We start from the raw sequence: 23,116 nt of genomic DNA on the forward strand, positions 1-23,116 counted from the left end.
GACTTCCTGCTGAGCATGGAGCCCTATGTAAGGCTTCAGCCTAGGACCCTGAAGTCAAAAAATCAAGAGTTGGCCCTTTACCGACTGAGCCACCCAGGTGCCCCAAGGATCTTTTTACTTTAAAAATCACCTTATGAAAATTTGAGTAGAGCTCATGGCCTCCACTCAAATTATATGACCTGTTGTACCTAGTCATAGATATGTATTTTGGGTAGCAAGAACTTTTCTGGAAACAGTGAAAAAGTAGGTATATTGTGTATGATTGTAGGATTTCCCTCATTTTAGGCTTTTTGTAAAATTATCAGATTGATGTTTTGCAATAGATTCTTCTCTGTTTCAAAACTAGACAGTGAGTGGAAAACTTTAATGAAGTAAAATGTGTAAAATGAAGTAAAATTTTCATGTATTCCTTATCCAAGTCTTTAACAAATTGAGAAATGAGATGTTTAAAAGAGATAAATCCAACTATTTTCAGTAGTTACTGTTGGGAAGTAGGATTTCATGAAATGAGGAAAAGCAGAAGCTATATATTTTCAGTTTATACAGTTCTAATTTTATGTTTCTAATTTTGATAAGTGTATACTTATTTATAATTGAAAATTTTTATCTTTTAAAGACCTTATTTGAGAGAGTGAGCACAAGCAAGGGGAGCAGCAGAGGAAGAAACTGACTCCCCATTGATCAGGGAGCCCAATGTGGGGGGTTGATTTTAGAACCCTGAGATCATGATCCGAGCTGAAGGCAACTGCTTAGCTGACTGAGCCACACAGGTGCCCCTAATGAAAAGTTTTTTATTTTATTTATTTATTTTTATTTATTTATTTTTTTAAAGGTTTTATTTATTCATGAGAGACACACAGAGAGAGAGAGAGAGAGAGAGGGAGGCAGAGACACAGGCAGAGGGAGAAGCAGGCTCCATGCCGGGAGCCCGATGCGGGATTCGATCCCAGGACCCTGGAGTCACGCCCTCAGCCGAAGGTGGCGCTAAACCACTAAGCCACCCAGGGATCCCCTGAAAAGTTTTTTAAAACAACACATTTGGAGTACATCTTGAAGATTCCACAGAAGAAATTGAAAGTTCTAACTTTAGGTTTTCTAAACTATAGCCTCAGTTTTTTGATCCTTGCAGATATTTTGAAAACATGGGGCTACCTAAGAACAATTTAGGCAGTAATGTATTAGACATTTGATAAAAGTTGGTTTGGAAGGATAGGTTAATTTTAGTATTAAAATTCCTCCACACAATTATTGATTATACCTGTAAATATGTTATTAAGTTTTGCTTTGTTTTTGCTTTGTTAAATTCAGAATCTCTACAATCAGTTCAAATCTGCACCATCTGACAGTTTAACATACAAATTGGCTTTGTGTCTTTGTATGATCAATTTCTACCATGGAGGATTGAAAGGAGTGGCACATCTCTGGCAGGAATTTGTTCTTGAAATGCGTTTCAGATGGGAAAACAACTTTCTCATTCCAGGGTAATAATTTCAATTTCTGTTTGTATATGTAGGTTTTTGTTTGTTAGCATAATTAGTCTTTTGACCCATTAATTCTCCTCTTCAAAGAACTCTGCCCTAAGAAAGTGGTAAGAAACTTTGGGCATGATTTATATTCAGAGTGTTCATTGTAGCAGATTTATAATAGGGTAAAAAAGGTGAAGCAACCTAAGTACCAAACATAAAAGAATGACGTCAATCATGATATATGTCCACAGTGAAAGTTACGGATTTTTTTACAAGTTTTTTCTTTTTTCAAGAATCTTTAATAACAAAAAAATGATCATAATATTTGGAGTAAGTAGAATGTTGTGTATAACAAGTGCTTTCAGTTTTGCTGATCTATATTTATAGAAAAATAATTGGGAAGAAATAAAGCCAAATGTTAACATTTGACGTGTGTGAATTTATATTTTTATTTTGTTCTTTATACATTTGTATATTTTCTGAGCCTTCTGTAGTGAATGTAAAATTTTTATAGTTGAAGAGGAAACATTTTTAGAGTTTATAAGTTCAGATATTCAATATTACTTGTAATTTTTTTGTAGAATGTATGTTGACGTTTCACTTAATGAAATAGAAGAGTTTAGTTACCATATATTTCAATATTTCCTGGGTTACTGCTGATCTACATATACTAAAGCAGAATTATGATACAAGTAATATAAAATGGTGGTTGAGCCAAAAATATTTACTTTAATGTCATTTGCCAGTCTCTGCTTAGCTGGATTGTCTTTTGGCTGATTTTGGGGAATTTAGTGGTTTAGGACTAGAGGCATGTCAGGCTCCCCTTGGCAAAAGAGAGGTGGAAATAATGTTTTTTTACATTGAGAATTCACTATAATAATTGAGAACTGAGTATGTAATCTGTTTTGTATGATACGAAATACTGTATGCTAGCTACTTCCAGGGTTGGATTTAGGGACATTTTTTCATTTTAAGTTCTGTTAACCTGAGAGCTATTACTAGTTTCCTATTATACTTTAAAAAATATATTTGCTATTGATGGACTTGGAAGAGAAAATAAATTTTGGTGTTTTAGTTTTATTTGCTCCATCTCAGTTATCTTATATGTTGAAATCTAGATTTAATTTCTTATCAAACGGCTAAAATTTATGGTAGCATAAGAGATTTGCATATCTGAAGCCATTTTACTAAAACTTTCCCACTACTTTATTTGATAGATTAACAAGTGGACCCCCAGACCTAAGATGTTGTTTACTACATCAGAAACTACAGGTAAGGATTTCCCAATGACAGTATCTAAATACGGTCTCAATCTAATTGGAGTTTATTCTAATACTAAATGTAATAATGGATTATAGGCTATTCTGATGTGCTGCTGTAGTTTACTTGTGGTCACTGTCATTCACAACAGGGTCCAGGGAAGGGGGTGGACAAGGCAAATTAAATATTGAAGAGGTGGATAGATTTTTACTTTACTGTAACTAATTTAAATATAAATGTTACTTCTCTTTTCTTAAGATGCTAAATTGTTGTATTGAAAGAAAGAAGGCCCGTGATGAGGGGAGAAAAACAAATACTTCAGAAATATACCCAGGGGATACTGGAAAAGCTGGAGACCAGCTGGGGCCAGATAATCTAAAAGACATGGATAAGGAAAAGGGAGAGGTAGGAAAATCTTGGGATTCTTGGAGTGACAGTGAAGAAGAATTTTTTGAATGCCTAAGTGATACCGAAGAACTTAAGGGAAATGGACAAGAGAGTGGCAAGAAAGGAGGGCCTAAGGAGGTGGCAAGTTTAAAACCAGAAGGACGACTACATCAGCATGGAAAACTCACACTGCTACATAATGGAGAACCTCTCTACATTCCAGTGACCCAGGTAGGATATCAACTGGCTCTTTAAGTTTTAGTTGTTTGGGTTTTTAAAAAATACTTTATTTATTTATTCATGAGACACACAGAGGCAGAGACACAGATTGGGGGAGAAGTTTCTTAGTTTTTAGCAAATAAAACTAAAACACCAAAATTCATTTTATCTTCTGAGTCCATCAACAGGAAATATATTTTTCAGTCAATATAGGACTCAATCCTAGGATTCCGAGATCATGACCTGAGCCACAGGCAGATAGATGATGGTCAACCACTGAGCCACCCAGGTGCCCCGGATTTTAGTTGTTTTTATTTTGTTGTTTATTATATCTTCATTCGAGTAGGAAACAATTGCTTCGGGTAGGAGTTATTCTTTAAATAATCTATGTTGGGATCCCTGGGTGCCGCAGCGGTTTAGCGCCTGCCTTTGGCCCGGGGCGTGATCCTGGAGACCCGGGATTGAATCCCATGTCGGGCTCCCTGCATGGAGCCTGCTTCTCTCTCTCTGTGACTATCATGAATAAATAAATAAAAAAAATCTTTAAAAAAAAAAAAAAATCTATGTTCAAAGATCTGAGATTTGTAATATAAATAAACTATTGGGTCTTTCAAGTATTACTCTTCTGAAATTGAGAAAAGTTTTGGTAGATAGTAGTTCATCATGGTTAAGGTGATCTGTTATTTCTTAAAATGAGTGGTGAGTACACAGCTGTTTAAAAGACAAAATCCAAAAATAGAGAAAGAACAAAAGTAAAAATTCTTTCATTTATATTAGTTTTATCTGTTCAAAAATATAGTTGGAAACCAGTTTACACCATTAGGAAGGAGAACATCAACAACTTGACACCTAAGGAAGAGCAGTAGTTTTGTTGTTTTTGCATAAGTAACATGTGAATATGTTTTATTGTGAAAAATTCAGTCTAGAAAAAGTAAAAGCCACTACCCATTAATTCCACTCTCATTTCTAGAGGTAATCATCATTGTGATTGATTTGGGTTATATTTTCTTATGTCTGTTACTGTACATTGATATTCATACATGTATATACATATGATACATAGTTTTGTAGATTTTTGGTTTTTTGTTTAAGATTTTATTTATTTTAGAGAGAGAGAGAGAGAGCACGGTGGGGAGGGGCAGAAGGAGAGAGAGTCTTAAGCAGGCTTTACTCACTCAGCTCAGTCCCACGACCTTGAGGTCACAACCAGAACTGAAACCAAGAGTTGGAAGCTCAACCGACTGTGCCACCAGGAGTCTCTTTTTTGTTTGTTTTTAAATTTGTGCGTTGGTGTACAACTTGTTTAACCACGATGTCTTGGAGATCTTTCTATGATATTACATGTAGATCTACTTTATTCCTTTTTAATTGCTGTCTTACATTCTATGTCATAGAAGAGCCATAGTTTATTTAACCATTCCCTTCTTAATGCACAGTATATGTCATTTGCTAGTTTTTGCTATTACACGCTACAGTATAAATTCTTGTAGTTTTTCTCATATTGTGTGTTCACATTTGAATGTTTCTTAAGAAAGTAAGAAATGGATTTGCTGGATAAGCAGATGTACAAAATTCCTGTTCACAAAGGATGTACCTATTTTACCTTCTGGTCAGTGGTTGAATATATAGGAATAAGGGAATACTGTACTTAGCTTTCCTTTCTCACTTTCTTCTTCACACAAGTCTGCATTGAGTGCCTAATGTATGCCAATCACTGATCTAGAACTTGGGAATTTAGCAGTAAAGCAAATGGCACGGTCTCTCACTCATGGAACTTCTATTCATATTTTATTTAATTTTTTATAAACAATTGGATATTATCAGTCATATACATTTTTATCAATATATGGACAAAAGTAGTATCTCAGTGTCTTAGATTGTTTTCCCTGATTTTTGATGAACTTAAGCATCATTCAGTATGTTTATTGGGCATTTTTTCTTTGACTTGCTTATCATTTTTCCTTTAGCTTACTGACCTGTTCTTATTGATTTATATTAGTCCTTCATATTTTAGGTATAAATCCTTTGTTAAATATATTGTACATGTTTTCTCCTAGTCATTTAAAAGACATTTATTTGCTTGTTTATTGATTTTTAAACTATATATAAAGTACACAGATCTTAAGTATACAGCTTGGTGAGTTTTCTCATATTTAAAAATTCAGGTAGCTACCATCTAGGTCAAAGTATGGAAAATTCCCATCATCCTAGAACAGTACTGATCAATAGAACTTTTTGTGAAATAGAAATGAACGTTTTCTGTCTCTCCAGTCCAGTATTATAGCCATTACCCATTTGTGGCCATTGAGTGCTTGAAATGTGGCTAATGCAACTGAGGAACTGAATTTCTTCTTTTTTTTTTTTTTTAATTTTTTTTTTTTTTATTTATTTATGATAGTCACAGAGAGAGAGAGAGAGGCAGAGACACAGGCAGAGGGAGAAGCAGGCTCCATGCACCGGGAGCCCGATGTGGGATTTGATCCCGGGTCTCCAGGATCGCGCCCTGGGCCAAAGGCAGGCGCCAAACCGCTGCGCCACCCAGGGATCCCTGAATTTCTTCTTTTAATAGATTCATTTAAATCTAAATAGCCAGGTGTATTGGATAGCATAGCCCAATACTCCCCTCCAGGTAACTTTTTTTCTAACTTTTTTCACCATAGGTTAGTTTTGGAATTATGGAATTAAGGAAATTATATTCTGCTTACTCTTTGGTGTATAAATGGAATCCTACATTTCCTTCTCTTGCATTGAGCTTTTTTAAACTACCATATGTGAGATTCATCCATGTTGTTATATAAATCTTATTTGTGTATTTTTTACTCCTTTGATGTGAAATGCCACAATTTGCTTATCAATTCACCTGCTAATGGAATTTGAATTGTTTATAGTTTGAGCTATTACAAATACATGAGCATTCTTGTAAGTATCTTTTGGTGAACTTAGGCACTCATTTTCTTTTGTGTGTGTGTTTGTGTTTTTTTAAAGATTTTATTTATTTATTCATGAGCGACACGGAGAGGCAGAGACACGGAGAGAGAGAAGCAGGCTCCATACAGGGAGCCTGACATGAGACTCGATGCTGGGACTGCAGGATCACACCCTGGGCCGAAGGCAGCATTAAACTGCTGAGCCACCTGGGCTGCCCTTTTTCCAAGTTTTAATTAACAGTATTCATTATTTTTAGATTACTAGTTGCATATATGTTGTCCTGGTTTGATTGGGTTGATGAAGAGTCCAAGAAAGTTATTCTGGAAGCTCAATCTTTATTTTTTTCAAAAAGCTATACACACCTCTTTCATTTTATTTTATATATATTTTCATTTTTAAAATATTTTATTTATTCATGAGAGACAGAGAGTCAGAGACATAGGCAAAGGGAGAAGCAGGAACTTGGTGTAGGACTCGATCCCAGGACCCTGGGATCTTGCCTTGAGCTAAAGGCAGACGCTCAACCACTGAGCCACCCAGGTACCCCCACCTCATTCATTTTAGATGCTTCATTTTCTACATTCAAATTTATTATCTAAATCTTGAATAATTTAAAGTTATTTTTTTCTCAACATGCATCCTATGTATTTAAAAATTCATTTTTATATCTTACATTTAGACAAATCAGGCAGATTTTTAGTCTATTTTACTTTCTTTAAGTTAATCATACTTGAATTATAATCATTGTATATGTATATGTACTTAAATAAAATGGTTGGAATTCAAAATGATTCCAGTTGAAACACTTAAAATTTCACACGTTAGAAGTTAGCTTTAAATGTGCCATTAATCAATTGCCCGCTTTATATACACAAAAATAAGACTTTATGTAGATCCTTGCTCCATAAGAATTTAAGCACAGTTTCATATTTCTTTCATGTAAACTTAGTTCAATCTAGAATTTATGTCTAGGAAAAGCTTAGACTTTACCTAGTGTTTCTAGAGCCAGGCCTAGAAGAGAAACCTGTGGAGAATCTGTTAGAGCAAGAGTCCTTAACCAGTAGATTGAACCAAACTAGTAGTTCTCAAAGTCAGCTTCAGGTAGATGTTTGAGATTCTCTCTTCAGTTTGACATGTGGTAGTTTTGCAACTTGATTTTGAGTAAGGCACTTATCTCTTTACCTCAGTTTCGTCAGTTGTAAAATGCTCTGACCTCAGTGATCACATGGCGTCATGTATATGATAAAGCTTTGGGCATATTTAGAAGTGGTAGATTTGAAAGTGTATGGTCCTTGGCTACTTGCTGCTTATATTCCTCTTAGTCATGTTCTTCTTTACTTATAGTTGGCCTGAGATTTCCAGGTAGGAGGGTTATCAGCATCTTTTCAGTGTCCTGTTCCTTTCCTGTCATCCTGAGATTTCAGGGCTATAGGAAAATGAAAAGTAGCTCCTTCCTAGTGAAAAGACTGAAGGCCTCTGCTCTTGTCACCTCTTTATTGGGGGTTTATCTAATTTTTAAATTTGTGATATTTTTATATCAGTGTGAAGCTTATAATTAAAACCTAAATATTTTGTCTCTAATTGGTAGCATTTATTGAGTATGTGCCAGGACTTTTTTCTTGACAAGAAAGTCACAGAAAGTTTGTGCGCCCAAAGACACAGCGCTGGGATTCAAACACACGCACCTTGTTTCTAGAGCCCAAGCTCTTAACTATTGTGTCATATTGCCTTATTGTTATTCAACTCTATCAGTGTGAGACTTTAAGCATGATGCATGTTCATTGTACAGAAAAGGAAACAAAAACTCATAATTCCATAATCCACAGATAATCACTATTAGAGCAGTTCCTTTCCATTTTTCCTGTATTAAACAATTTTCCTATCACTATACATTCAAGTTCTTTCCAATTCTCAGACTATTCTAAGTAATGCTATAGTGCTATTTCTAGAAGTAGATGATTGGGTCAGAGGGCATGATCATAAATGCCAGTATTGATTTCCAGATTGTCATCTAGAAAAGCTTATACATTATATTCTCTTCAACAGTGTGTGAAAGTGCCCCGTTTAGATTTGTTACAAAAATGAAGATGATAGAAGAAAGTTACTTTTTTTTGTTTGTTGCTCTGTGTTTTGAATACCTTAGCTTTACCATGCTCCTACTTTATTTTTGACCGGTTATTTGTGAAAATTATTTATCTTAACGACAGTGGTTCTCAACTAGGGATTGATTTTTTGCCCCCAGGAATATTTGGTGATGCCTGGGAACATTTTTTATTGTCATGAGGTGGAGTAGTGCTATAGGCATGTAATAGGTAGAGGCCATAGACACTGTTAAACATCCTACAGTGCATAGGACAGCCCACCGCAAAGAATTATCCAGTCTAAAATGTCAGTAGTGCTGAGGCTATAAAACTCTGCTTTATAGTTCTTAAAATCTAGAAGGAAAGTATTTATTGGCAAGATGCACTAAACACTTCTTCTGGGCTTTATCTTATTATCTAGGAATAGAAAAGTCCTTTTTTTTTTGGCTTTAACAATGAAGCAGGCAAGCTTTCTTTGGTTAGTCTCTAGATTGTTGAGTGCTTCATTTCAAATATAAAATTGAATGGAATCAATTCTTAGAGAACTTTCCTAAGCCCCTTTGAACAGTTTGGAATGTTTTCTGTCACTCTCATAATGATTCTACAGTTATATCTTCCTTTAGATTTGCCTTAGCTTCTTTTTTACCTGGGGTTACCATCAACATCTATAATATCTCTGATTCTTAAAAATCCAAAAACCTCTGGTGGGAATTAATAATTAGAATATCTTTGGAACCTGAACTCAAAGCAGCTTTTCCAACATAAAACTTATTTGGGGTCTTTTAGTTGAAATTCAATTAACTTGCCTTTATTTTAATTTTCATATTTATCAATTTTTTCCTTTTGTGAGTTACAGTAAAAACATGGTTGTAACTAATGATGGCATATATAAACATATCATTAGGACTTCACTTCTTATCATTAATAGGCTGGAAAATGTTCAGTGTACCCAAATTCCTCTTTTATTAATCCTTATCTAGGGAAACATAATGTTAATTGTGGGGAGGGGGATGCTGAGAGTCATATTTATTATTTGTTAATTTTGTATGTAGATTCCAAAAGACTTGTGAATTTCTCTGAATTTTTAAAAATATAGATCTTGTGACTGCTAGAGCTGGTATAATTGTTGTCTTCATTCTATTTTTATAGTTCTGCTTTTTCTAAAAAAAACAAAAAAGCTGTTCATGAGCTTTGTCCTTTTGTGCTTCACAGGAACCAGCACCTATGACAGAAGATCTGCTAGAAGAGCAGTCGGAGGTTCTAGCTAAATTGGGTACATCAGCAGAAGGGGCTCACCTCCGAGCACGCATGCAGAGTGCCTGTCTGCTCTCAGATATGGAATCTTTTAAGGTAGGTCACACTGTCAGAGTTCGGGAGTCTATTTTGAGCTATTCTGGGATGAAGCTGTGAAAGTCACTCTCTAAAGTGGTGTGAAGGCCTGAAATGTCTTTTTTATTAAACGTTTTGGTTTCTCAGTAGTTACAACAACCTACATTTATCTCCTAAAGGTCATAGTCAGACTTGCTTCTTAATTTAAAAAAGAAAGGAACAATCTTTGAATAGTAGTTGAAAGTTGAGAATTGAATCATTTCTGTATGTGCATTGGGATGTTTCTCTCTTTTGTGTGTGTTTAAGCTGTGGCTTTTAGGAAACCCTTAGGATTTGACATAAGCTGCGTCATTCAACAAACCTTTTGATTGCCTGCTCTGTGACTTGCACTGTGATTAGATAAGTAGGAAATACAATGTTTATCCTCAGTTACAGTCTATTGAGGTTTTGGAGGGGGATAGGTAAATAATTATGTGATGAGTTCACTTGTGAAGGCAATGTCAAAAAGGTGACTGAGTATGCAGAGTGGGTCATGGAAGGTTTCTCAGAAGAGTCACCATTTAGGATGAGTAGGCATTTGCTACCTGGAGAAGAATATTTAACTTTAATTATAAGGCCTGTATTAGAACATAGAGGATTCAGAGAATGGTGACATTTAGCTTATTAGCTTAAAAACCCAGAGATGAAGAAATTTTATTTTCAAATTACTTATTCTTGAAAGATGAGGTAAAGCCGTGTATATTAAAAACAACAACCACAAAACAACCAAGTAGGTAGTCGGCCTTCCTTGTGCTTCTTGCTGCTACTCTGAACTGTCTCCCTTGCCCATATTTTCCTCCTTGACCTGCTGCTACCTGTGATGGCCTCCATCTCCCCATTCCCTTAGCTTCCAGTCAGTCCTGCTTTTGTGCTCTAATGCCAGCCTGAGTTTGATTTTTTCCAATATAAATACCCTGTGAAAACCTATGTCACTTTTATCTTCCCTGTTAGCAGATTTTAGTGACAGTAAAAGGGAATGCTTTTATTCTCTGCTTATTTCCCCCATCTTTACCAAAAAAAAAAAAAAAAAAAAGATGTCTTCAGTAAATCTCTTGAGAGGTAGGTACATGTTTTTCATAGAGACTAAAAAGATACGGGAAACCTATGAATTTTGTTCTGCCATGAGACAAGAAAGAGAGACATATTGTTTTAAAACAGATGGTATAGTGGTTAAAGAGAAGACAGTTGGCTCTCAGGGCGTGTGTTAAATCAAAAAGGTAGAAAAGGGTGTATGTGCATAGTGGGACCTCTGCAGCAGCTGTTTTCTTACCTGACCTCTAACTGCCTTCATATTTATCCATCCCTGTCCTGCTACAGCATTCCTTACAGAGACAGCAGAGGAAATTACAAATTGGAACTGTAAAAGGTTTCGTTATAGAAACATTTTGGCTCCTCGTGGGAAGGTTCTGTAAATAATAATGTATATTATTACAATACTATATATATAATTCCAACACTACCTCAGCAAAATTGGGTTCATTAGACTCTTTTTAGACTAACTTGAGTACCTACAGATCTCTTAAAACATTGTTTTTTTTAAATATTTATTTATTTATGATAGACATAGAGAGAGAGGCAGAAACACAGGAGGAGGGAGAAGCAGGCTCCATGCCAGGAGCCTAACGTGGGACTCGATCCTGGGACTCCAGGATCGCGCCCTGGGCCAAAGGCAGGCGCTAAACCACTGAGCCACCCAGGGATCCCTTTAAAACATTGTTTTAATGAAAAGATTGTATTTCAAATAACCAGCTTACACATCTGCCTCTGCCTGTGTATCAGTTAATATATTTAAGGAAATATAGTCACTCTAAAATAAACATGCAAAAAATAAAATGAAATAAAATAAAATAAACATGGTTGCCTTTCCCTTTTATATAGGGCTGATTTGTTGTTAGGGGCCCTTAGGAGAGTCTGCAAAGCTTTGGATGAGTGCTGATATGTACTGAGGTACCGACAACTCGGAATTCCAGAAGGACAGGACCTATTCTTGAGCATGCCCTTGGAGTACATATTTGTAATGGTAGAAAGAAGATAAGCCATAGCTGAAGTGAGCCTTGACCCTCTCCTGGTAGCTGTATGTTCAGTCTGGTACAGTATGCCTAGGCAGAAGGAAGAATTTTTGTAGGAAAGGTTTTTTTTTTTTTTTTTTTTTAAACTTCTGTGGTACAGGAGTTCAGTATTATTTTCTTAAATTCATTCTCTTTTCTCAAGGTCTGTCTCAAGTTCCTAAGATGTGTTTATGTGGGTATGGTATTGCCTGATTAATATCCAGATCTTTGTACATGAATCCTGAGTCATGCAGCAATCTTGATCCATTGCTGTTCACAGCATTTTTTTGTTGTCATGATGCCATAGCCCTTAGAAATTTATGTTGACTCTCAGTTAAGGACTTCCTCTGAGTCTTCATCCCTCAGGGGGATTTCTTAAATTGTTAAGGATGGTGAAGCTGATAGCCAGTAAGCTCAATGAGGAGAAAAGGGCAGTTTTGTTCCTCACATTTAAGACTGACTTTCTTATATCCATTTTCATTTTGGTCAGAGGTTAATTTAAAAAAGGAAGAAAATGATCTGCTTATTAGCACTTCCTTGTTAATGTTTATATTACTTAACTATTTTAGGCAATAAAATAGTTCTCAGCAGAAAGTATATGTTGTGGTAGAGAATTTAACCAAAAAGGCATGTGCTTAATGTGTGCACACATCCTTTGAGTGTATGTGTCAATGTGTGTGTATCTAACTCCATCCTTAGTACTCTACTAATACATCACTGGACACTTGGCAAAAAGACCTCCATGCCTTACTAACACTGTGATGCCTCTACTTTTTTTTTTCCAGGCTTGAATGTAGAATTACTTAATGAATTTTGGCATGTATCATCATTAATTCTATAGATTTACCCACTAAATAAAAGTTTAGTTAGTTGGTTTCAGAAACCTGAAAAGCAATAGTTTGAATTCTAATTCCTTACCAGGACAAAAGCAATTTATGTGATGGTAATTTGTTATATAAAGCACAATAATTTGATGACTGAATAGAACATTTCTGAAGTTCACTGATACTTATTGCAGTGCCAGTATTGATTTATTGAGGGAAAAAAACAGTAGAACTTTTCTTTTATTGCATTATTATTCTTTTCATGTTGTGTGTTATTTAATTACTTGACTTGAGCTTATTTGATACTTTTCCTAGTATTGAGTAGTTACTGTCTTATAATTTTAAACTAACTTATATAACTTATAATACACTTAAGAGAATTATTTTCATTTCACATCAATTTTTTATTTCTAAGTTCATCAGATTTTTCTTTTTCTGTAAAATGGAGACAATGAAAGAAAATGCTTTTGGTACTTTGAACATCTGACCTGTTTTAAAGAAAATACCCAAACTCATGTCACATATTAGATTTTGTAAAGATTAGATAAGCATTTTGTGAAAGTATGATTTTGTGAACAGGTTTATCACTAACTGTTGATTTTTATTTGATTCTGCTGAATTTTTTTGCCGTATTTTAGGCAGCTAATCCAGGTTGTTTTCTGGAAGATTTTGTGAGGTGGTACTCACCCCGGGATTATATTGAAGAGGAAGTTGTTGATGAAAAGGGCAACATGGTTCTGAAAGGAGAACTGAGTGCCCGAATGAAGATTCCAAGCAATATGTGGGTAGAAGCCTGGGAAACTGCTAAGCCGATTCCTGCTAGAAGGCAGAGGAGACTTTTTGATGATACACGGGAAGCAGAAAAGGTAACTGAGGTTTGAGTATCTAATACTAGAAAGCTAACTATTGTTCCAGCATTTTAAAAACTCACTATAATAGACGTGAAACCTTTGGATGTACTTGAGAAGTAAAGCATTGAAATTTAATGGGCCTGTTATGTATCTGCTATTCACATTAAAGATTTTAGAAGTAGTTGCAAATAGGCCAGAGAATAAAATGTGTATATATAGAATACTTATCATTGGACTGTCTTATGGCATATGTCAAAAGCCTTAAAGATGGTCACATCTTTTGACCTAGCAGTTCTACCACCAAAAATTTATTAAGAAAATAAGAAATACATTAAGATTTATGTATAAGAGCAAGGTTCAGCAAAGTTTTCTAGTGAAAAAGTAGATACAACAAAAGTTTCTAAGATAAGTCTTCATTCAAAAACTTATGGATAATCATTTGGTGGACTGCTTTGTAATTATTAAACATTTGGAGTTCTGGAGAATAGTGACAGCCATCTGATAAGAAATTGTCCTACACACTCTCCTACCCAGGTCCCCCAAAACTCCATGAAATTAGTAAGAAAATTAATCTATGCCTTCAGCATTACTAAGATACATAGAGACTATAGTGACCTTCAAATTAACTTTGAGAAATAAGCCAAATTTCAGTGGAGTTCCTAGTGCTGTAAGCCTGTGTGTAGAGACTGGGGGCAGGGAGTCTTAAGAAGAGCTGAGGGATATAGAAGACTTAGATGGAGCACAGAGTCACCCCAGAAAGAGAGAACATAACATTAATACTCAGTTCAAAATACTCAGTGCAGGTTTAGCTTAAAGGGATTTGAAGGGGCTTGAAGTGGGGAGGAATATAAGTGGACACTCTGAGAGACACTGCCTTGGGAACAACCAGTTACATAGAGAAGGAATGATATGCCTTTGAGATAAAGGAATGATGAGAAAAAAGGAATTAAGGGGAAAATTAGGGATCCTGCAGAAACGCAAAAGAAATAAGACCTATCAACCTCCATTGCCCCCACCCCCAATCCATTAAAGAAATGGTACAGAAGAGGGCACTTTTAAACTGTGACATGACTAGGATTAGTAAAGAGCAGACCATATCCATATAAAACTACTATTTAAAAATAGCAGAAAATGCAGAGTTGATTATTTCAGCTAATGAAAGCATTTCCCAGAAAATTGACCATGATGTGGAAAAAAATTGTAATGTAATACTCCATGAGGTTACATTTCCTCAAACCAGCATGGGGGATATGAAAAATCATATTATCAGAAATACTAAAACTAACAGCTGAAATGGACCAAAAAACCCCACAAAGAAATGAAACCACAACTGATTTACCTCAGGATAGAAGGAGAAGAATAAGATAACCATATCAAAAATAAAGACTAAATTACAAAGGGCCCAAAGGAGAATAGATTTACATTTAAATTTAGTAAAAGGCATCAAGCAAAAGTAGCAAAAGCAGCCAGGAGAACAAAAATGGGTGATGAGTAAAAGGAGTTGAAGAGAAGCTAGTAGAAGTTGAAGGATAGGAAAAGTAAGAATAATATTCATTTTATCCGTCTTTGATGAAGAAAAACCAAAACACTAGAATGGAACTACTATTTGAAACTGCAATCCAAGAAAACTTTCTGGAAATAAAAGAAAACCAGAGTTTGCATATTGAAAGGGCTCGTTCACTGGGTGCAGGGGAAAATCCACCATAAATAATGAACTCCAAAATAAATCACTACAAAACTATTAGAACTTAAATATTTAAAGGAAGAAAGATTCTCAGGACTTTTGGCAAAAGATGAAAATAAGAGGGAAAGAGTGGCTGGTGTCAGATTTCCCAAAAGCAAGGGAACTTTTAAGAAATGTAAGCAAAAAGTACAAACCAAAAATTTATATCTCACTAAGGTGTCCAAATAATCAAAGCTCTAAGAAAATTTTCTCTGAGGTTTTGCACATGCAAATTTTTGTACACATGCACCCTTTTTGAGGAATCCACTAGAGCTGCCCTGTCTAATAGAACTTTCTGTGGTGTTAAAAACATTCTATAGCTGTGATGTCCAAACAACTAGTGGCCATATGTGGATCTAATGAACACTTGAAATGTGGCTAATATACCATAATGAACACTTGAAATGTGGCTAATATACCATAGGAACTGAATTTTTAAATGGCTGCATGTGGCTAGTTGCTGCCTTATTAAACAGCATCGTATAGGAGGATGAACTTGATCTAACCAAAATATAACTGGAGAAACTTTGGCAAAAGACCAATGGTGAGCATTTAATTTTTAGAACTAAGACTAAAACCAGGTGAGGATATGGGTAGAAGAATATGTAAATATTGTGTATTAGGACAAAGTAGAATGCATCTAAAAAGTTGGGACAAAAAACGGAGAGAGAAGAGGGGAAAGTAGAATGAGATCACTGACTTACATAGATAATAGGTGGTAATCAGAGGATACCATTTAAAATTGTCAGACCAGATTATAAAACACTTAAAGGAAAAAAAAAAACACGTAAAGGGAGGGAATTAAGGGACAGCATAAAAAGTATTACCATGGAGATACCTACTAGAATAAAAATATAAACCTTCAGTACTGGCAGAGTTTTTTTAGAAAGCAAAGAACATACACCAAATAGAGAAACACACATGATAACAATCAAGTACAGGATAGTAAGTTATATAAAACCCAATTCCACTACAAACCAGGGCTTCAGTGATTCAAAAAGGCTACAAAATCAGAATGGATAAAATAAAGATAAGAAATAACAAGTGTTGACAGGATGTGGAGAAAACGGAACCCTCATACACCATTGGTGGGAATGCAAATTAGTACATCCACTGTGGAAAACAGTATGGAGACTCCTCAAAAAACTAATAATAGAATTAACATGCAATCCAGTAATTCCCCTACTGAGTATTTACCCAAAGGAAATGAAATCACTAATTTTAAAAGATGGCATGCAACCCTATGTTTATGTGGCATACTTTTCAACAGCTAAGATATGGAAGCAACCAAGTATCTATTGAGAGATGAATGAGGGATCCCTGGGTGGCGCAGCGGTTTGGCACCTGCCTTTGGCCCAGGGCGCGATCCTGGAGACCCGGGATCGAATCCCACATCAGGCTCCCGGTGCATGGAGCCTGCTTCTCCCTCTGCCTATGTCTCTGCCTCTCTCTCTGTGTGTGACTATCATAAATAAATAAATAAAATCTTAAAAAAAAAAAAAAAAAAAGGGATCCCTGCGTGGCGCAGCGGTTTGGCGCCTGCCTTTGGCCCAGGGCGCGATCCTGGAGACCCGGGATCGAATCCCACATCAGGCTCCCGGTGCATGGAGCCTGCTTCTCCCTCTGCCTATGTCTCTGCCTCTCTCTCTCTCTCTCTCTCTCTCTCTCTCTCTCTCTGTCTCTCTCTGTGACTATCATAAATAAATAAAAAATTAAAAAAAAAAAAGAGATGAATGAAGAAAGATGATGTTATATATATCTACAGTAGAATACTACTCAGCCATAAAGAATGAACTCTTGCCATTTGCAACAACATGGATGGACCCAGAGGATGTAATGCTGAATGAAATAGGTTAGAGAAAGACAAATACTCATATCATTTCGTGCATATATGGAATTTAAGAAACAAATAAAAAGGAGAGAAAAAAAGCCCTAGATTCTTAACTATAGAGAACAAACTAATGGTTGCCAGAGGAAAGATGGGTAGGATTGAGAGTAAAAGGTTAAAGAGGATTAAGAGTACTTATCTTGATGATTACTGAGGAGTGGATAGAATTGTTGAATCACTATACTGTATACCTAAAACTAATATAACACTGTATGTTAGTTATGCTTAAAAAAACTAATGAAATAAAAAATAAAATACAAAGAATAGAAATAGGATCAGGGTAAGGGGATAGCCAAATTATTCTTTCAGTTTTCTGCCAATGTCTAATTATATAATTAAATTTTATTTTATCACACATACAAAAAGAAGGTCACAAATTAACCCTGGGCAAAGACTTACTAGGTACATGAAAGCAATAAAGAAAGCAGGTGTTATGATCCTAATATGAAATAAAGTATAATTGAAGCAAAAAAGCATTAAATGACACAAAGATTCTTTATAATCTTAACGTGGTATTTCTCAGTGAGGATACAAGATTTGTTAATGTTTACACACTAGATAACACAGTAGCCATCTATAAAAATAGGAAATCATAGGAGAAAGGGGAGAATCAGATTGAAACACACTAATAACAGGATGTTGAACAAATTCCTCTCAGTACAGGACAGTCAAGTAGACAAAACTAAGGAAAGATCTAAACAAGATAATAAGGTTGATCTTTTAAATATATCTCAAACACTACACCTTGACAATAGAGACTGTACCTTCTTTTCACACACACGTGGAAAATTCACAAAAACTGATAGTATATTAGGGCCCAAAGAGACCATCAGCAGGATTCATAATAGAAATATAACCAGTACTATGATGATCTCTGCAATAAAACTAAGAATTAAAAATAATACAACAGCAACAAAAAACTAGGCCTTCTACCTGGAAATATAAAAGCCTTAGTTAACTCTTGGGTAAAGGAGAAATACTAAGATTTCTGAAAAATAATGCAAACACTACACATCTGAACCTCTAAGATATATTTTAGGAGTGATCAAAGATAAATCCATGGATCTAAATACTTGCATCAAGAAAAAACAAAAGAGGGGCACCTTGGTGGCTCAGTGGTTAAATGTCTGCCTTTGGCTCAGGTCATGATCCCGGGAGTCCTCGGATTGAGTTGCACATCAGGCTTCCTGTAGGGAGCCTCCCTCTGCCTCTCTGTCTACCTCTCTCTCTGTGTTTCTCATGAATAAATAAAAAATCTTTAAAAGAAAAGAAAAATAGAAGAATGAAAATTACTGAATTAATACATTTCTAATTCAAGAAGTTAGAGAAAGAACAAAATAAAACCAAAAGAAAACAAAAGGAAGGCAGAGATAAATATAAAAGTGATGAAGTATAGAAGGAAAAAATGATTAGTCAGTCTGCTTTTATTTGAAAAAATAGATATATGGTTGATTGCTTTAATCAGAGAGGGAAAAGCATGTGTATACCAAAAAAGAAATGACAAAAAGTGCCAATAACTACTAATATGGAGGAAATAGTAAAAAAAAAAAAAAAAAGAAAAGAAAACCAATACTTTGTATGATTCTGTATATAAATTTGTATAAATTTGAAAACCAAATGAAATGGATGCTTAGAAAAATGCAGTATATCAAAAATGCCTAAAGACAGAAAATGTAAACAGACCAGTTTCCATAGAAGAAATAGACACAGTTATCAAGAAATGACCCCATAAAAAACCACCAGGCCTACAGAGGAATTCATCTAAATGTTGAGAGACCAGATATTCCCAGTGCTGCTTAAATTGTTTCAGTATATAGCAGTTGGAGGAAATTTCCCAACATCTTTCTTTTTTAAATTTATTTATTCATGACAGAGAGAGAGAGAGAGAGAGAGAGAGAGAGAGGGGCAGAGACACAGGCAGAGAGAGAAGTAGGCTCCATGCAGGAAGCCCGATGTAGGACTCGATCCCAGGTCTCCAGGATCATGCCCTGGGCTAAAGCCGAGGCTAAACCATTGAGCCAGCCCGGCTGCCCACCCCATCTTTTATTGGAAATGTTGACTATAACATTGATCCCTAAGTCTGATAAAAGTAGCATATAAAAAAAAAAAACATACAGAACAGTAATACTTAAGAAATTGAATGCAAAATCCTAAGTGAACAGATTCTTGCCACTGTAAAAAAAAAAAAGTACATGTCAACTGAGTGGAACAACAATTATTTCGAAATTGAGGGTGACAGACATTAAGGAGGGCACACGATAAGATGAGCACTGGGTGTTATATGTTGGCAGATTGAATTTAAATAAAATATTTATAAAAAAGGAATCGACAGTAATTTCATTAATAGATTTAAACAGAAAATATATCATTTCCATATATACTGAAAAAGTCTGATAAAATTTAATACTCATTCCTAATGAAATTGAGAAATAAGGTTAGGTGGATACTTTCTTAAAATGAAAAATATATATAGACCCCAGTCCTAAACACAGTGTCTTAGTGGGAGGAACCCTAGAGGTATTCTCACTAAGGTCAGCAATGAGGCAGTGGTGCCTACTATCTCCCCTTCCTTTTTATGTTATTCTGAAGGTGTTAGCTTCTATAATTAGAAGAGGCATAGAGAAAGCAGAGGCATAGGACTTGAAAAGAAGAACTATTTATAGGTGGTGTGACAGTATATCTAGAAAAAATCGAAAGTTCGTGATAAAAGTAATTCAGACAGAAGAATTCAGCAAGGTAGTAGGATTTAAGGTTAATATATATCTAGCAGCATTCGTATACACAAATAATAACCATTCTGAAGATGTAAATGACATTTTCTCTTTACTATAAGAGAAAAAAATGGTAAATACCTAGAAATAAACTTAACCAGAAATGTTAGAAATATGATTAAAGAAAACACAATACTCTTGAAAAACACACTTGAACAAATAGATACTGCTTGTTCTTATTTAGGAAGTTTCAGCATCATTAAAGTCAGTTCTCTAATTTATAAATTTAATGCAGTCCCAGTAAGTTACCAAAAGTCCTTACTATGGAGCCAGACAAGTTGATACTCAAATTTATTTGTAAAAATAAACATGCAGGCTTAGGACTCAGGAGTTTGAAGAGTGACTGTTAGTGGGTTTCTTTTTGAGGTGATGGAAATATTGTAAAACTGATTGTGGTATTGGTTGTACAACTCTGTACACTTTAAATGGGTGCATTATTTTAAAAACATGCAAGAGTAGCTAAAAACAGGTAGAAAAGAGCAATAAGGTAAGTGAATGAGGGGAAGAGGAAGGGCAACTAACTCAACCATATACTAAAGCATAGTACACATCCTTACTATTTAAATAATGTGATAATGGTGCATAACTAGACAGCCCAGTGATACAGAAGAGAAAGTCCATAGATATATATAGAAATCTAGTATATGATAAAGATAGCCTCTCAAATCACTGGTATAGATGGAGCTTTTATTTATTTTACTTTATGTTTTAGAGGTGGGTAGAGGGGCAGAGGGGGAGGGAGAGAGAATCTTAAGCATGCTGTGCTTGGAGCCTGACTCAGGGCTTGACAAGGGGGCTCCATTTCACAACCCTGAGATCATGACCTGAGCCAAAATCAAGAGTTGGATGCTTAGCTGATTGAGCCAGCAAGGTACCCCTAGATGGCCCTTTTAATAAATTGTTTTGGGATAAATGAATAACCAGATCTGTTTTTCATACCACCCATAAGAATGGATTAAAAAAAAATCAGAAGACAAATGATAAACTGGGAAAAATATTTGTAAACTGGGAGAGCTAAATATATATATATTATATTTATATATAATATATATATATAACAGGTAAAGGGCCAAATACTTTAGAAATATGGGCAAGAGATTATGAGGAGATTACTCATCCCCCCAAAAGATAATTACCCTTAAATCTTTCAAAAGATGTTCAACTTCATTCATAATGAGAAAAGCGCAAATTAAAAAACTTCACTGAGATAACCATTTCTCACACATCTATTGGTAAAAATTTAACAGCTTAATAAATACTCAATGAGGCCCTGAGGCAACAGCTCTCCTACATTACTGGTAAGAGACAGGATGGTACAACCCCCTGTGGAGGGGAATTTGGCAGTAGTTAATAAAATTTACATATTCATTTACCCTTTCACCCAAAAGTAATCCCACTTCTAGGAATTTACCCTAATATTTTCAACAGTACAAAAATAAAGAAGCACTAAGTTGTTCATTCCTGCATTAATTAGAAAATACTGGAAACTCTACATGCCCAAACTTAGGAGCTTTATTGGTTCATCTACATAACTGATGACTGCAGCTGGTAAAAAAAAAAAGAAAAGAAAAGAAAAAAATCTATTAAGTGATAGGAATGTCTAGGATATGTTTTTAAGAGGAAAGTAAAGTGCAGATGAATACATAGTATGCTTCATTTTCTGTAAAAAGATTAAGAAAACGTGTCTCTTTATCTTCACAAAAAGAAATTTATCTTCACAAAATAGAAAACAGTGAAATTAGTTACCCAGAATGGTTGAAAGGGGAGGAAAAAATAGAGTAAAAGGAATATGGGAGGGAGTGACATTTAGGTAAGTGTATACTTCTGTATACTTTTGACTTCTGGAAAAATGTTACTTGTTTATATATTCAAAATTAAAATGAATCAACAAGAATGGAAAGAGGGGAAATGACCAAAACTGAAAGCAAGCTGAGATAGATTAATCCCAAGTGTATTTGAAATGAATAACTACACTGAAATGGGGTCAGGGTTAGGACGAGAATCTAATTCAATAATTTCTGATCACATTGTTAGGTTTGATTGTATACACTCAGGTAGGGGGAAAGGTGGGAGAGCATTGCAAACAAATCTTGAACTCTATTTCTAGATTTTTTTTTTTTTAGTGATATGGGTAAGCAATTCTGAAACTTTTAAGTAGATTATTGTTGGAGCAAATTAGTAATTAAATGTGTTGATATTATTGGAAGTTTGTATTCTCACTGTGGAAATGAGATGCAAACATAGAATTGAGGAAAGCAAGGAAGACCAAAGGGCAGTGCATTGGGATTGGAGGTATTGCAAGGACCCATAGATTTCTAAAGTATGGATAGGTATGTGGGTATGTACATATGTGTGTATATATATATATTCCTAGTTTTTTTGTCTTAAAGGGTCTGGAATCAATGACATCTCAGTAGCAGTGAGCACACATATATATTGTTTTCTAGAGCATTACTCATTAAAAGGAACCATGCTTTCGTCAGAGAAATGGTAGGTTTCAGAATTGGGACAAGGAAGGTATAAGATGAGTGTGGAACATCATATGTTACCAGAAAATAAAGAGTGGCTTAAGAAAAGATAGGGGTGTATCATGAGGTAGTTTGAAGAGACTCTTACTGGCCAAGTCTGGACAATTTGAATAGCAAATAACTAAAGACAGTAATGAATTATAAACCATTGGGAAAAAATTGGAACCCCTGGGTCCACATTGGCAATTTGTAGATAAAGAAATGGGAGAGAGGGGAGGCATTTCATAAAGATGGAGGATACATTGTAGTAGGAAACTCTTCATTTTACAACCATATTCATAGTAAAGATTGGTTCCAGTGACACTCCTCAGTAGATGTCTAGGTGGAAATTTGGGTAAAGAGTATCATACTTGCATGGTTTTTAAAGTGTCTCTCCGTGCTCACTTCAGCAGCAGATATATTAAAAGTGTCTCTCCAAGACAAATGGAGAATTGCAAGGAAATAATAACTACATAGTAGAGAAATGGGACAATACTTTGAGTGGGTGGTCAAAATTAATATTACTAATAAGGGGTGGATGCAGATTGCCTATATCAAAATGTGATACTCTGAAGGATCCAACAGCGTTTAGACATTGATCCATGAATACATATTCTGCATCTAATCGTGAGGAAAATTAGGTAAACCCCAAATGAGAAACTTTCTGTTCTAAAAAGAGAAAAAAAAAAAATCTGTTACACTTAATTCTGGTGTATATTAAAGGGACACAGGGACCAACTAAAACATTTCCCAGTGGCCAATACTTGAACAATTTGAGCAACAAAATAAAGTACT

At 35.1% G+C, this 23,116-nt stretch overlaps 1 protein-coding gene across 7 annotated transcripts in view; it reads left to right on the plus strand.

Annotated features, from left to right (window-relative positions):
* RAB3GAP1 (RAB3 GTPase activating protein catalytic subunit 1) overlaps nucleotides 1-23,116 on the plus strand; it is a 96,953-nt gene that overhangs the window by 61,852 nt on the left and 11,985 nt on the right. For all 7 annotated transcript variants that reach the window (XM_077861520.1, XM_077861522.1, XM_077861521.1 and 4 more), the window contains 5 exons: nucleotides 1,309-1,481; nucleotides 2,684-2,738; nucleotides 2,985-3,344; nucleotides 9,554-9,691; nucleotides 13,220-13,447. In XM_077861520.1, coding sequence (XP_077717646.1) covers nucleotides 1,309-1,481; nucleotides 2,684-2,738; nucleotides 2,985-3,344; nucleotides 9,554-9,691; nucleotides 13,220-13,447 — 954 coding nt within the window. The remainder of the gene's footprint in view (nucleotides 1-1,308; nucleotides 1,482-2,683; nucleotides 2,739-2,984; nucleotides 3,345-9,553; nucleotides 9,692-13,219; nucleotides 13,448-23,116) is intronic.

The sequence above is a fragment of the Canis aureus genome, chromosome 20, assembly GCF_053574225.1.
Source record: "Canis aureus isolate CA01 chromosome 20, VMU_Caureus_v.1.0, whole genome shotgun sequence".
NCBI lineage: Eukaryota > Metazoa > Chordata > Mammalia > Carnivora > Canidae > Canis > Canis aureus.